General features: G+C 41.1%; 1 protein-coding gene across 1 annotated transcript in view; it reads left to right on the top strand.

Annotated features, from left to right (window-relative positions):
• Positions 1 to 12,563, top strand: part of fbxo41 (F-box protein 41) — a 49,074-nt gene that overhangs the window by 21,303 nt on the left and 15,208 nt on the right. The window contains exon 4 of the mRNA XM_085780426.1: positions 8,340 to 8,547. Coding sequence (XP_085636552.1) covers positions 8,340 to 8,547 — 208 coding nt within the window. The remainder of the gene's footprint in view (positions 1 to 8,339; positions 8,548 to 12,563) is intronic.

The raw sequence follows: 12,563 nt of genomic DNA, 5'->3' as shown, positions 1-12,563 counted from the left end.
TTATGGGCGTGAAGGCTGTTCATGGCCATCATTACATAGAAGGAACTGACATAATGTGTCCTTGAGGTGGGATGTATCTGGAGGAGAAGGCAAACAGGAAGGATGATACAAACACTGTTTCACTGCATGGACACATCTGTGATCGGTTTCATTATGTTAAAGCAGAAGTAAGCGATCTGGTCGTTTTGGCTAACTTCTTGTCAGCAGATGGAGTTAGCAGTCCCCGCCCTCGTCCCTATGTCACCACATTCACGCGCATGCCTTGGCTGCACACACAGAGAGGACCGCCCCTTTATGCCGTTCTCTCTCCTCATTGGATAAAGGTTGTAGGATACAAGGAAAGTTTTCTCCTCGGCTTACAGCAGAGCAGAGTGACTGACAGACCCGTGTTTCAGACCAAACACTCTATGTAAGTGATTGCTGTCGGAAGATATAACTATTTAAGACTTATATTAACACAAACATTCCGCTTACTTCTGCTTTAAGACCTGCACATGGACTCTGATTGTAGCAACAGGAGTTTAGCATCGGTAGGTCTGCGTTGCTGTTCCTCACTTGAAACACTGATATTGAGACTGCACTGTCATGGGCTTCTAGTTTTTTGTTTTTGAGCTGTCAGGTTGCCATCGAGCTGAAAGAGTGCTGCCGGCATCAACAAGTTGAAATCCATAGATGTGTTAAAATAATCTCTGTTAGCGCTGAAACATTAAGCCAGAATATTAATGTTGAGTAAGACTTGTTTTTTCAAGGAAAAAATGCTCAAAATGTGCAGATTTCAGGTTCTCAAATGTGAAGATTTATTTCATTTCTCTCTTTTATATTTTGATGTAGTAAATACCTCTGAGTTTTGGACCATTGATCGAGCAAAATAAGCAATGTGAAGGAGGTACTTTGTGCTCTGGAAATGTATGATGCTCATTTTTCATAATTTTCTGACATCAATATAGAGGAAAATTGCTAGCTGCAGCCCCCCCCCACACACACACACACATTTCCATCCTACATTTCCTTGATATGATTGCCGCCATCATCATCATCTTCGCTGAAAATAAATATTCACACAATTCAGACAGCAGTTAAAGGTGGGTTTTTTTCGCATAACAAATCCCTTCATGTTCATGCACGTTGCAGAGCGCCACATCATCACCATCCTGTCGCATCACCGGTTGACTCAGCCGTTTTGTTTAGATTTTGGGAGAACTGGTCAAACCATAGTCAAATATTTACTTTCCCTTGATTGATCTGAGCCAAGACTCGGCTTAGTGGGTTTCTTGGGGAAACCAGTCATGCATTTTTATTCCTGGGGGCTTTGAAAACAGTACATTTCAACCTGCGTCTCTTTCATCATCCCCTTTCTCTCAGCCTTTCATCCTTGTCTGTCTCACATCTCCTCGTAGTCTCCAGACAGCTCCCCATGCTGCCTCTCTTTGTGTTATGATGTGTTTTGTTATGTGTGTGTGTGTGTGTGCGCACGCGTGTGAGTCATACAAATATGTGACATTATGACATGATGGCACAATGTAGTGTTCTGAATTTTTCTCATCAGAAAAAATAGGCATTATTTGATCCAGGTGTCAAAACAGAGCAACACACAATCAGCTGTCCTTTGTTAAACCGGAAAAAGCTCCTATTCATGCAACATCCTCGTCTTCCTCATGCAGGCCTTTCAGTCAATCATCGCTGCTCTTTAATATTAATGAGGAATAATTTTGAATCATGGTCAGGGATGATGACAACTGTGAAAGGAGTCTGACCAGTGATTGTGATTAACATTTAAACAGAATCTTTCATAAGATCATGCCTTATTAATCATGCCTGTTTCAGCTGGATGTCTTTGCTTATACTGGACTATTTGTTATGGTTATTAAGTGGAAGGGAAATGAAACATGGCCGGCTTAGCTATTCATTATTTCTCTGTGCACATGCAGTGCTCATGCAGAATTAGACATGTATTATGGATTTCAAAGCCCATTTTCATTAATGTAATGAAGAAACTCCTGTTGAGATTGTTGGTTTCAGGCAATCAAGGACGAAATTTAGCAAGACTGGAGTGAAAGAATATTTTTTTTTTTATTTCCAAGTGCTTCAAGGGGACAAGAAGGCAACAGGTGTTAAATGCATACCTGGCAAATATGCCCCTTATTCTAGGAAGTAACAACAATTGTTTATACTAAAATTTAGCACCTACAGTAGATCTTATTATTCCTCACCAGTGGGTTTGATTGAATGTCCACTGTTGTGTGTCAGTTGGGGATTTGTTGAGGCGCACTACTTGCATCAGAGCTTAGCGTTCACATGTAATATTTAGTTCAATGAGGAAAGATCAAATGAAAGAAAATTTATGGAAGTTACATCCCATTCATGCACAGCATCTTGATGGCTGTGAGATAACTGTTTGGCTTAAGGAGAGTGAGAAGAAAAATCACAGCCCAGATATGGTGTCAGAATATTGAACAGAAGTCACACATATAGGAATAACAGCATTGTGGGAGAAAAAAAGATATTTTATGAGAAATTAGCAAAACCTTTACTTAAATTGCATATTAATTAAAGGCAATAAAAAGCCCCCAAAATTGCATAGTAAGAATAGACCAGTACTTGATTCTGAGGCGGATATCAATGTTTGACAGTAAAAAATATAATTTTTTATCAATAACCACACATCCATCTACTGTATAACAAGGACAATTTACGATTGGAAAAAAGTGAATATTGGCATGGATTGTCTGGATGTAATGAGTAAATTTTAGAACAATCACATCATTTTTACCCTCTGTATATATTGCAGTGGGTCAAAGTAGTGGTGCATAATCTGTCCTCTGAATAGAATCGAAAAAACCAACAAATGCTGTAGATGGAGGTAAAGGTAGGCTTTAGTTATTGTGATCTAAAAGACATAACCCTGCATTAAACATTGTCAATTCTACACATGCAATGCTTTACACTTTTACAGATTACAAAAGTGATACACCACCTGCTCATCAGGAAGCTTGGGAAGTGCTGGTAGGAGGATTTCGTTACATCTGAAGAGAGCTCAGTTAGCTGTTTCCCCCTGATTCAAGTCCCCACGCTGAGCTAAGCTAAGCTAACCAGCTGCTCGCTCCAGCTGCATATTTACCTTGCAGATATGTGAGTAGTGTCAATCTGCTCATCGTCTCAACAAGACAAAAAATAATGACATTTGAGGCAAAATATAAATTGCGTGAGGGTTCGACAACATATCACATAACAGCACGTCTGGATGTTCCCTGTGTCTGTGTGTGGGTGCTCGTGAGATGGAAACAAAGATAGAAAAGAGTCGTGAACCCTGGGACACCTTCAGCAAACCGTGAAGTATGTGGTTCCCCTCCTCCCACGAAAATGAATTGTTGTGATGGAACCTCCGCCGAGTCATTTAGTCTGAATCACACCCCAGACTAATAACCTGCTTGCTCACCACCCACAAAAAGATGGCGGCTTTCTTTTCCAGCTTCCCTTGGCATCAGAATAAACACGTGGTGTGTTTGTCACCTTGAGGCTTTATTTCCGAGGTGTTGGAGCAAGTCACGCTGCAAGAGCAAAGTGTGTGTGTGTCTGTGTTGAAATTGGGATTGACAACAGGAAGCAGCCACATCCCATTTCTCTTCCCTCCGCTGTCAAACCTCCCGTGCTTTCTGCTTCCACATGACTGCAGATTTCTGTTTCCTGTCTGTTGCTTTAGCCTCTGCAGTGTGTTTAGTGCCCATTCCCTCCTCCTCGTGGGTTCGTATCAGCTTCAGCCCTCTGAGTCTCCTCTGCTCTTTATTCCTGGTCTTACCCTTGTCTCTTTGCACGTCTCTTGGGATCTGGGGAAGGTTTTTCTTCCCTTTTTCTCCCCCGCTGCTCTCCCTCCACCGTCTCCACCGATTCCCTTTCTTCTCCATTAGGATTTCCATGCTCACTGAGGTTCCTTCAGTTGAGTGGTTAGACAGCCAGGCGGCCTGTTACAGTACATGTCTGCATTTCGTCCTCACACAGGCAAAGAGAGGGAAAGGCTTTCCTGTGTTGCTTTCAACATGTTCCTCCCATAAGAGACAGTTGCTGTCTCTGGTAACAACAAAACCTAAGACACTTGAATAATTGATTAAGACAAATAACAGATACATGGAATTTTGGACGTCAAAACACAGAGTCTAGTGCAGATCACACACACACACACACCTAGCTCAGCAGTCCTCACAAAGCTATATGTTTCTCAACTGGGGGATGAACTAAAACAATGTTCAGTCATGTTGTTCTCTGTTAATTAACGTGAACAATGGGATTCAAAATTTTAGCTTCAGGCTGCGCAGTCATACATCACATTAGGTACAGCTCTAATTATTAAATCAAAATAAATGATACTTGGAGTCATTTATTGTGCACCCAAATGAGATACATTATTTACAGTAGGATGAATCAATGATATAATACGCGGAGGCAGTTTACTAATTTATGCTATTTTCACATGAGCACACCCACATCCAGCATCTGTCTTCCTGCATATTGATTATGTTGCTTTTTTTGTTGTTTTTTTGATGAGTGCAGTGGTCTCGTCGCTGCAGCAATCTACCAAAAAATGCCAGAGATGTGTCTTGTGATTAGACTGAGGAGTGTTCATATAAGTGTTTGCAAACCAATTTTGATATTAACTTTAGGGTCTTAAGCAAGTTCACCATGTAAATGTGATTATTTACAAAAGATACAGCTGTGTCTAAATTGAACATTCATTCCCTTTTCCTTTAGGTTGGGCAAGTTCATTTTTATTATGCATTTCACACACAGGGCAAGTCAAAATGCTTTATATATTGCATTAGAAACAGAAATAGTTCAATGTGTTGAAAGACGAATTGAGAGAATAGAAAACATTTTAAAAGCAAAAGAAAAGTCAAAAAAGAGAAATAAGTAGGCTAGTCAACAATAAAAGATGTCAGTGCTTCCAGCTTCATATTAGCTGTTGCAAAAACACTCACACAAAGATGTAGGTGGTGTGTAATTGAGCATTTACACGCAGTACAGTAGCTAGCATCCTGCCTGGTTTAGTTTTAACAGTTAATTAAATAATTGTGTGATGTGGTAGCCGCCGCTTGTAGTGATGAATCCAAAAAGAAAAACACCTGTAGGTCATCTGTAGGTCTGCAGGACATTGTAGCATCTTTCAGCTCATTGTTTTGGTTTTTACAGCTTAAAGCTTTACTGTTTTGGTTCACGCTCAACGCTCTCATCAGCGTATTTTCAGCTGTTGTTAGAAAAATACCTCTGATCAACTGATGAAATGCCACTTACCAACAGCGGACAGACTAGGTCACCACTTAGCCGATGAACACAGTGGAGCGTTTAGCAGCTACAGAGCCAGAGATTTCCCTCAGGGGTTATCGGTGAAGACCATGAAGTTCACAAGAACAACTTATGTTGTTTCAATGTTGTGTGTGCACAGCATGTTTCACTGCCCCCAGGGGCATAAACAATCAGTCAGCACTGCTTTAAGGTTCAGTCAAAGGCCGTAGAGAGCAAACCATTTTTTTTAGCCCACGTTTAAAGAAAGTCAAACTTTCTGTGAAACTTCTAGAGAAGCTAGCTTTACCCTTGATAATGACATTTTGTACCCTCATGTGGTTGAAATCAGACGCTGCCTCCTCCTGTGTTTGCCTTCAGTTTGTCTCTGAGAGATCCCCGCCGATGAAATCTCTCTGATGCGTGGGATGTATGTTGGAACTGGAACTCCCTCTTCCTTTTCCATAAGCAGAGTTTACAGTTTGGTAAGGTTGAGATGGATAAAGCAGCTTCATGTCTCAAACGCACCTCTTTGTTTTTTCTCTGTTCATTTCCACAAGTCATTCCGTAGCAATGGGGACAGGAAACAGCGATGGTCCTGTTTGAATCACAGTACATTTAATATGATTCAGTGTAGATGAAATCATCTTATACTGCATTATGAACAATTACCAAGGGAAAAGCTCTTAACCAGCATTGATCACAGAAAGAATGAAGAGAAGTTACAGCCACTTAATTATCACATCATTTCCTGATTCACTGATAATTTACTCACTGATGTGATAACACTTTTGCCTCCTTTTCTCCTCTACAGTCAAACACCTAGACTAATCCCGGACTCATATTTTTGTAATCTTTGCCTCAAGATAAGGAAAGTTAACTGTGCCAGATGCCAAACTATTTTTACTCCAGAATGTCCCCATTTCAAGAACATTCACTCTGACTGTTGGTGCTGTTTTGAAACGACTCGGGATTGTGTAACAGCTCCAAGTAGTGAATATTTCACAGTAGCTGCTGCATAAAAAGCATCCTCCAATCAGTCTCCTTCATGCAGTTTATTAAAAACAAGTGCTTGAATGAGAACATGAGCGGCTTGGTTTGTTTCTTGACTTGTTAAAGATGTTTGTAGGGAGAAAAAGAAGAAACACAAACCAATCTAAACTTGAGGGAAACAAATTTTATGTTCCCATTCCCTGTCTGCTGTGACGGTCTGAGCCTTTCAGTGGCTCCTGTGTCTCTGTCAAGGTCAGCTGACTGAATTGCCTTGTTAAGCTCTCCTGACTGCATTGTTTAGACAGTAGTAGAGGCATGGGCTGTTTATAAGGACACAAACAGAGATATATACTGTAAAGTAAAGAAGCAAAAACAGACTTGAGGACGTCTGTAGCTTCTGGGAATTGTAGAAGTCCCACACGGAGGCTGTTCCACATTAACAGGCAAGGAAACAAAAGAAAAAAGTTGTGTAGAGGACGGGATGTGAGATTTTGGGTGGGTGGTGGGAAAATATTTGGATATGAAAAGATTTGTGTGGAAGTGAAAACTAACACTGAAACAAACACAAAAAAATTCACAAAAACAATTTTGATATTAGATTGTTCAGACAGATTGGCTTATTTCCCCTGTTTTACACAATAATGAAAAATATATTGGATATCTTTGGGGTTTGGGGCTGTTGAAACAATTCAAGACGTCAGCATGAACTCCAATATACTGATGGACATTTTCTTGGCTGCATCATAATACTGACTAATGCATAATAAGCATTTATTGGTAGTTGTCAATGCGTAATGTCAGTGTGACATTTTGAAAGAAGGTGGTTGAGTGATGAATTTTAATGTGTCGAGAGTTCATAGTGAGTTTCAGCTCACTGTCTTGCTGTCTGCCACTGTGACTGACTGTAGTGTTTTAGTTTTGCTCTCACTGTTGTTTTTGCACCACTTTCTGCTGCAGCAGGCAGCTGTTTACAGTGAAACAGCTCTGAAAACCCACTGCACACCACCTGCTCAGCACCAAGAGGCAGACTGACACAGTTAGCGAGTAGCTGGTGAACATGGTGGAACATTTAGCAACTAAAGATCCAATATTTCCCTCTGGAGTTGACTAGAAACCAAAAACAGAACTAAAATAAAGTATATTAGGTTTTAGCTAGAAATGCTGTGAAATGAATGACAATGTCACTTCAACCACTTTTGCATAAACAAGATAGTGTGTCAGTTTATTTCACAGAAGTGACATGAGGCAGGTGAAGTTTATCAGCATCTCTTTGCACATACGGTATGTGTTGTTTTCATTGTTGCAGTTTGACATTAACATGAAATATAATCTCCATTGACATTATTTTTGGCCGTGGTTCAACTTGTTCCTTTGGGCTGATTTTGAACTTATACCAGGTCAGGGCTGGTTCAGTCAACAGACAGACTCCTCATTGCCACTGGACATTCAGGACTCCTTATGTAATTGATAATCCCAGCTTAAACGTGTTGAGTTAATGTGATCAGACTTCTATCGTCTGAACATTCAGGAATCCTCATCAGAGCATTTGCATGATTATTCAATCACACATTGTTTCATTTTTTTTCAGTATCACTGCAGGGAAAGCTAGAAATACATGCGGAGCAGACTGCAGACATCTCCTAACACGCTCTGAATTCTTGGTTTGTTTACCTCTGTATCTGGGTAACACACTGTCCCTTAAAATGATGAGAACCCCCCCCCCCCCCCCCTCCTGCGCCTGTGGTCTAAATATCCTGCTGCTCTCTCCCCCTCCATTTCTCTGCTCCTTCACCGTCTCTCTCTCTCTCGCTCTCTCCCTTTGTGTTTAGATTGTGTATTTATCTCTGCCACCAATCCTCAGTGTGTGTAAAGGGCAGGACAGCAGCTGGTGTGTATATGAGAGAGGGTTTGACAAAAATATGGGGAAGAATGTGTATAACAGTCACATAAGGGCCATTTGCTCAGATTTGTACTTCAAACCCTGATGACACAAACTTACCAATAAACTATACAACACTTTAGCCGCTAGGTTAATAACTTACCAATAACACTGCCCTTGCCTCCTGTGCCTGCAGAGAGGTCGCTCAGATCGACCAGTTCCTTCAGGAGACGGCTGCGCGGGAAGCCAACGCCAAGGTGCGTCTGCAGCAGTTCATCGAGGAGCTCCTGGACCGAGCTGACCGTGCAGAGAAACAGCTACAGATCATCAGCAGCTGCGGCACCACGCCGAACGGCAGCCTGGGACGCTGCAGCCTCCAGGCCTCAAAGGGCAACGGACGCCAGGTGAGAATCTTTGGAGTTGACCCGATCTGACTTGATTTTATTGATAATATAAAATCAGTTCCAAAGTGACAGGACAAAATATTGTACAGAAAGAGCTCAAATATAACAATGTTCTTTTCAAATCACAAGCTGCTTCAGGTCTAATTTCCTTTTTCACTAACCGAGACCCCCAAGACTTCACAATTCCTCAGAGTGCCTCTTTCTTCTTTCTGACAGAGAGCTTTTACTCGACAGAGCAGCTTTCTACTTTTGAATAGTGTATAAGCATTGATTATAGTGAGTAATGTGCCTGTAATGCACCACAGGTCAAACCCATAATGGACTTCATGATGCCCTAGACAACAAGTCTCCGCTTCTTTAAAAAGCTAAAGGGCAGCAATCACCCATTTCTTCATACATCAGCAGGTAAAGCTCAGTAAACTAGTATCAGATCAAAATCTCACCACAAACACAAGACAAGACAGAAAATGGAACAGGACTGTGAATATGAGTTTAATTTCAGCTACATGCTCAAGGTTTGTCGGTAGAGAAGAAGATGATTAGTGTGTGCATGTGTTGTGGAAGTGTGTGTCTTTTAAGTCATTTAGCACATTTGTTGAACAGTTATCTAATGAGCCACTACTTACCTGTGTTATTCTGACTGTACATCACCTTAATGCAACAAGGAGCTGATGTCATGTGTTCTAGAAACAACAGTCCTGCCTGTACTGGATATGGAAGAGACTATTCACAGTTCTCAGATTAAGTTTATCAAATTTTTGATCTAAGACTTCTGATGCTGAGCTCTGAAGATTTTATAAACTGAGTAAATACACTACTGTAGATGCCTGTATGTATGTGGACACCTGAATACCTTCTAATGATCAAAGGTTAATGATAATTAATATTGGATGATTGACTACCCAATATATTTATTTTACGGAAATAGGAAAAAATGGGAATTTTATGTAAATAGTCAACACAACTGGGGTATAAAAGATACCCTGCTAAGATATCTTGCTGCTGGTGCATGAGGTACAACAGAGAAAGAGAGTATTTATTACCACAGTGGCAAATACAGATAATGAAAAAGCATAAAGTGATTGCAAACTAGATTAATATCAGTTTTATGTTTTTTTCTGTTTGCCAAATGATAAAATAGAAAACATTGTCACGTCCCATGAATTATATGACACAACATGAAATATATAATAAAATATGATTGATATTGCTTCTGCTAACATGTTAGTCATCATAGCCATAAAGCATCTGCTCTTAACCTCTTGCTTGCTTAAATGTCAGAGCATTTTCAGTCACAAGTTTGTTAAATTTTATTCCTGAATACGGAAGAAGAAATTAGGTAAAAGTGTTTTTACTTTAATCTTTCCAGAATTTCCAGAAATACAGGTCCAGTGCTCTGTGCACATCAGCCAAGTGCAAATTTGGAAATCCATTTCTGTATGGACCTAGTGTTGTGCATGTGGCATTGAGTTGTTGAGAGAGGAAAAGGCAACTCACAAACTGTAGCCATAAACAACACTGTTGTCTCCTACAGTAATTGGACTTAAACAGCCTGACCGTAAAAAGCTGCTGCTGTAAAGAACACACTAATGTAGGGCGTTAACCTATATCCAACCATGTATGTATCTACAGTGTTTTGGCCTGTTATTGTTGCTGCTCACCCACAGTAATAAGGTTGAGTCCTTTGTCCGTGAAGTCAACGGGAGTCTTGAATCCTGTCTGTTTAGCCTTCAGCATCAAAATAGTGGAAATAGCGAGGCTGTTTAGCAGACTACATCCTGACCAGAGAGTGTACTCACATAAAAAGCTGCATCTTGCTCCGGAAACCGGAGATCAGCTCTTTGTCTCCAGGCACACACGGCTTCCACTCTGGTACTTTTTTCATCTGCTTTGCCTTATAACATAATGGTTACCAAAAGAAAAAAGAGAAAAAAGTAAAAGCAGACATTTTCTGTACTTAAAAAGTGTCACTTAATCAAGTTATTATCCAACACCTCTTGAAAAAAACAGAGGTGACCTGTTCCACATTGCACAAATGTGTGTGCTGCCATGGAAACCAGTTCTTGCTCCTGCTGAAGGTTTCAGTGTGATTTTGAATCAGATGTAACGTGGTACAAATTTTGTCTTTCATTCTGGCTTATTATTTGGAGCGATGCTCAGTACAAAACCTGCTCCTTCAGATCACTATCAACTGAGTGCAAAGATATTCTTCTTCGTACTGTTGCACAGCACAGTGAGTCATTTAAATGGTGTACTGCTGTAAGTTTGAAATAATAAAGCAGTGCACTTCTCCCTCTGCATTGGAAGCCCACGTGACCTGTGGGTGACCTGAATGCAGCCTAACTTTAGACACGATCTGTTTGGATTTACACATCAGTCAGTTTCATGTCTCAGCACTTGTGCACCATCGTAGGACTGTGAATAATCAATATGACAAGTACAAGTGTGGAGTCACACACTGGTTGGCGCTCTGTTACACAGTCACGAGGAGCCCAGAGATGTCACCCAGCCAACCACGCACCTTCACAACCTGTCTCTCCATCTCTCTCCATCTCTCTCTCTGTCACTGCGTCAGCAAGGTCACCCTCACCTGCTAAGGGATGGGTTTTTTAGGACCGACAGTGACAGAGTGGACGGATGTTTTGTTTCCTGCTTGCTTTCTAGTTCAGTCCAAGATGAATCTAGTGTAATTCTTTAAAGAAAAGAAAGCACTGCAGTGATTTAAGGACATTTACAGTAGCTCTGTAGCAAGGGCAGAACAAGAAGCAGAAAAATTGCATAAAGTCTGACTTTAAACTTAATTCACCAGCTTGTTTTGCTCCATCCATTTGTGGGAGATTTGTCCCCACTGCAGACTGGCCTGGAATGAGAACCATGGATGGAGAGTTTGCCTGTTTCCTCCACGATCCATTTCCACTGGCCCTGAGCCAGAAACAAGCTGTGTGAGTAAAGAAGAGAAAAAGAGAGGGAGAGGAAGAGAGAGAGAGGGACAGTGCCTGTGTTTGTGCACATTTTCCCTCTGTGGCACGTTGCCAGTCTGGTGCACAGAGTTCCACCTGGCACTGCTTCACACACACACACACACACACACACACACACACACACACACACACACACACACACACACACACACACACACACTCACACTCACACTCATGTACATCCAAACGCGACACACAGCGTACTTCAATGCACAGGCGGCATTGAGTGGTGTGTGAAAGAGTGACTGGGAGGATTTTAGCTCTCAGGCGAACAGAATGAGTGAGAGTCAGATTGCACACCCACTACCAGATACATTTAAAAATTCACACCTGCTTTCGGAGCTACAGCCAACCTACCACAAATTTTGTGGTAGGTTGTAGGAAAGAGGGTTTTTTGTGTTGCTTGAGGAAGTGAAGATGTCAGTCAGCTGGTGTGTCCCATAAGAATAAGATATCTTGCCTATTACTGGCAAGAGTCCTGTGAATGTTTGCCACTGATATTCATGATTCCCAGTGAGTTTGGAGACCTCTCTTGGACCTCCAGTTGCATCGCAATTACTAAATGCTGTAAATATGCAAAACATTACAGTCCCCTTCAACTTTGGACACAATGATATATTGACTTGTGCAGTAATGTCAGGATTTCTATCAGATTTGTTCATAGTTATTTTTGAGCCTAAATCATGATTTGAAAAGATATTCATCCAGGTCAGAATATCCCTGTTTTTGGCGATGACCCGATAGCTGAGTGATAAGAGCACATCTGAGTGGATGAGTCCTCGGTTTAGATTTCCAGCTGGTTGGATTCTTTGCTGCAGGTCACTCCCCCTATGTCTGTCCCATTTCCTGTCACTCGTCACTGTCCTATCAAATAATAAAGGCATGAAATACCTAGAAAAACTGTTTTATAGCTTTGACCCTGTAAGATAAAATGGGATGAATCCACACCACCAAACCATATAGAAATGGCTTTAATTACGAGGAAATTTCAGTTCTGTCTTCACACTCGTCATCTGACCTGTCACTGTCTGGTAA

The sequence above is a fragment of the Trachurus japonicus genome, chromosome 1, assembly GCF_045865225.1.
Source record: "Trachurus japonicus isolate A0001 chromosome 1, Traja_1.0".
NCBI lineage: Eukaryota > Metazoa > Chordata > Actinopteri > Carangiformes > Carangidae > Trachurus > Trachurus japonicus.
The sequence above is the reverse complement of the archived record's forward strand: the minus strand, read 5'-3'. Positions and strand labels throughout refer to the sequence as shown.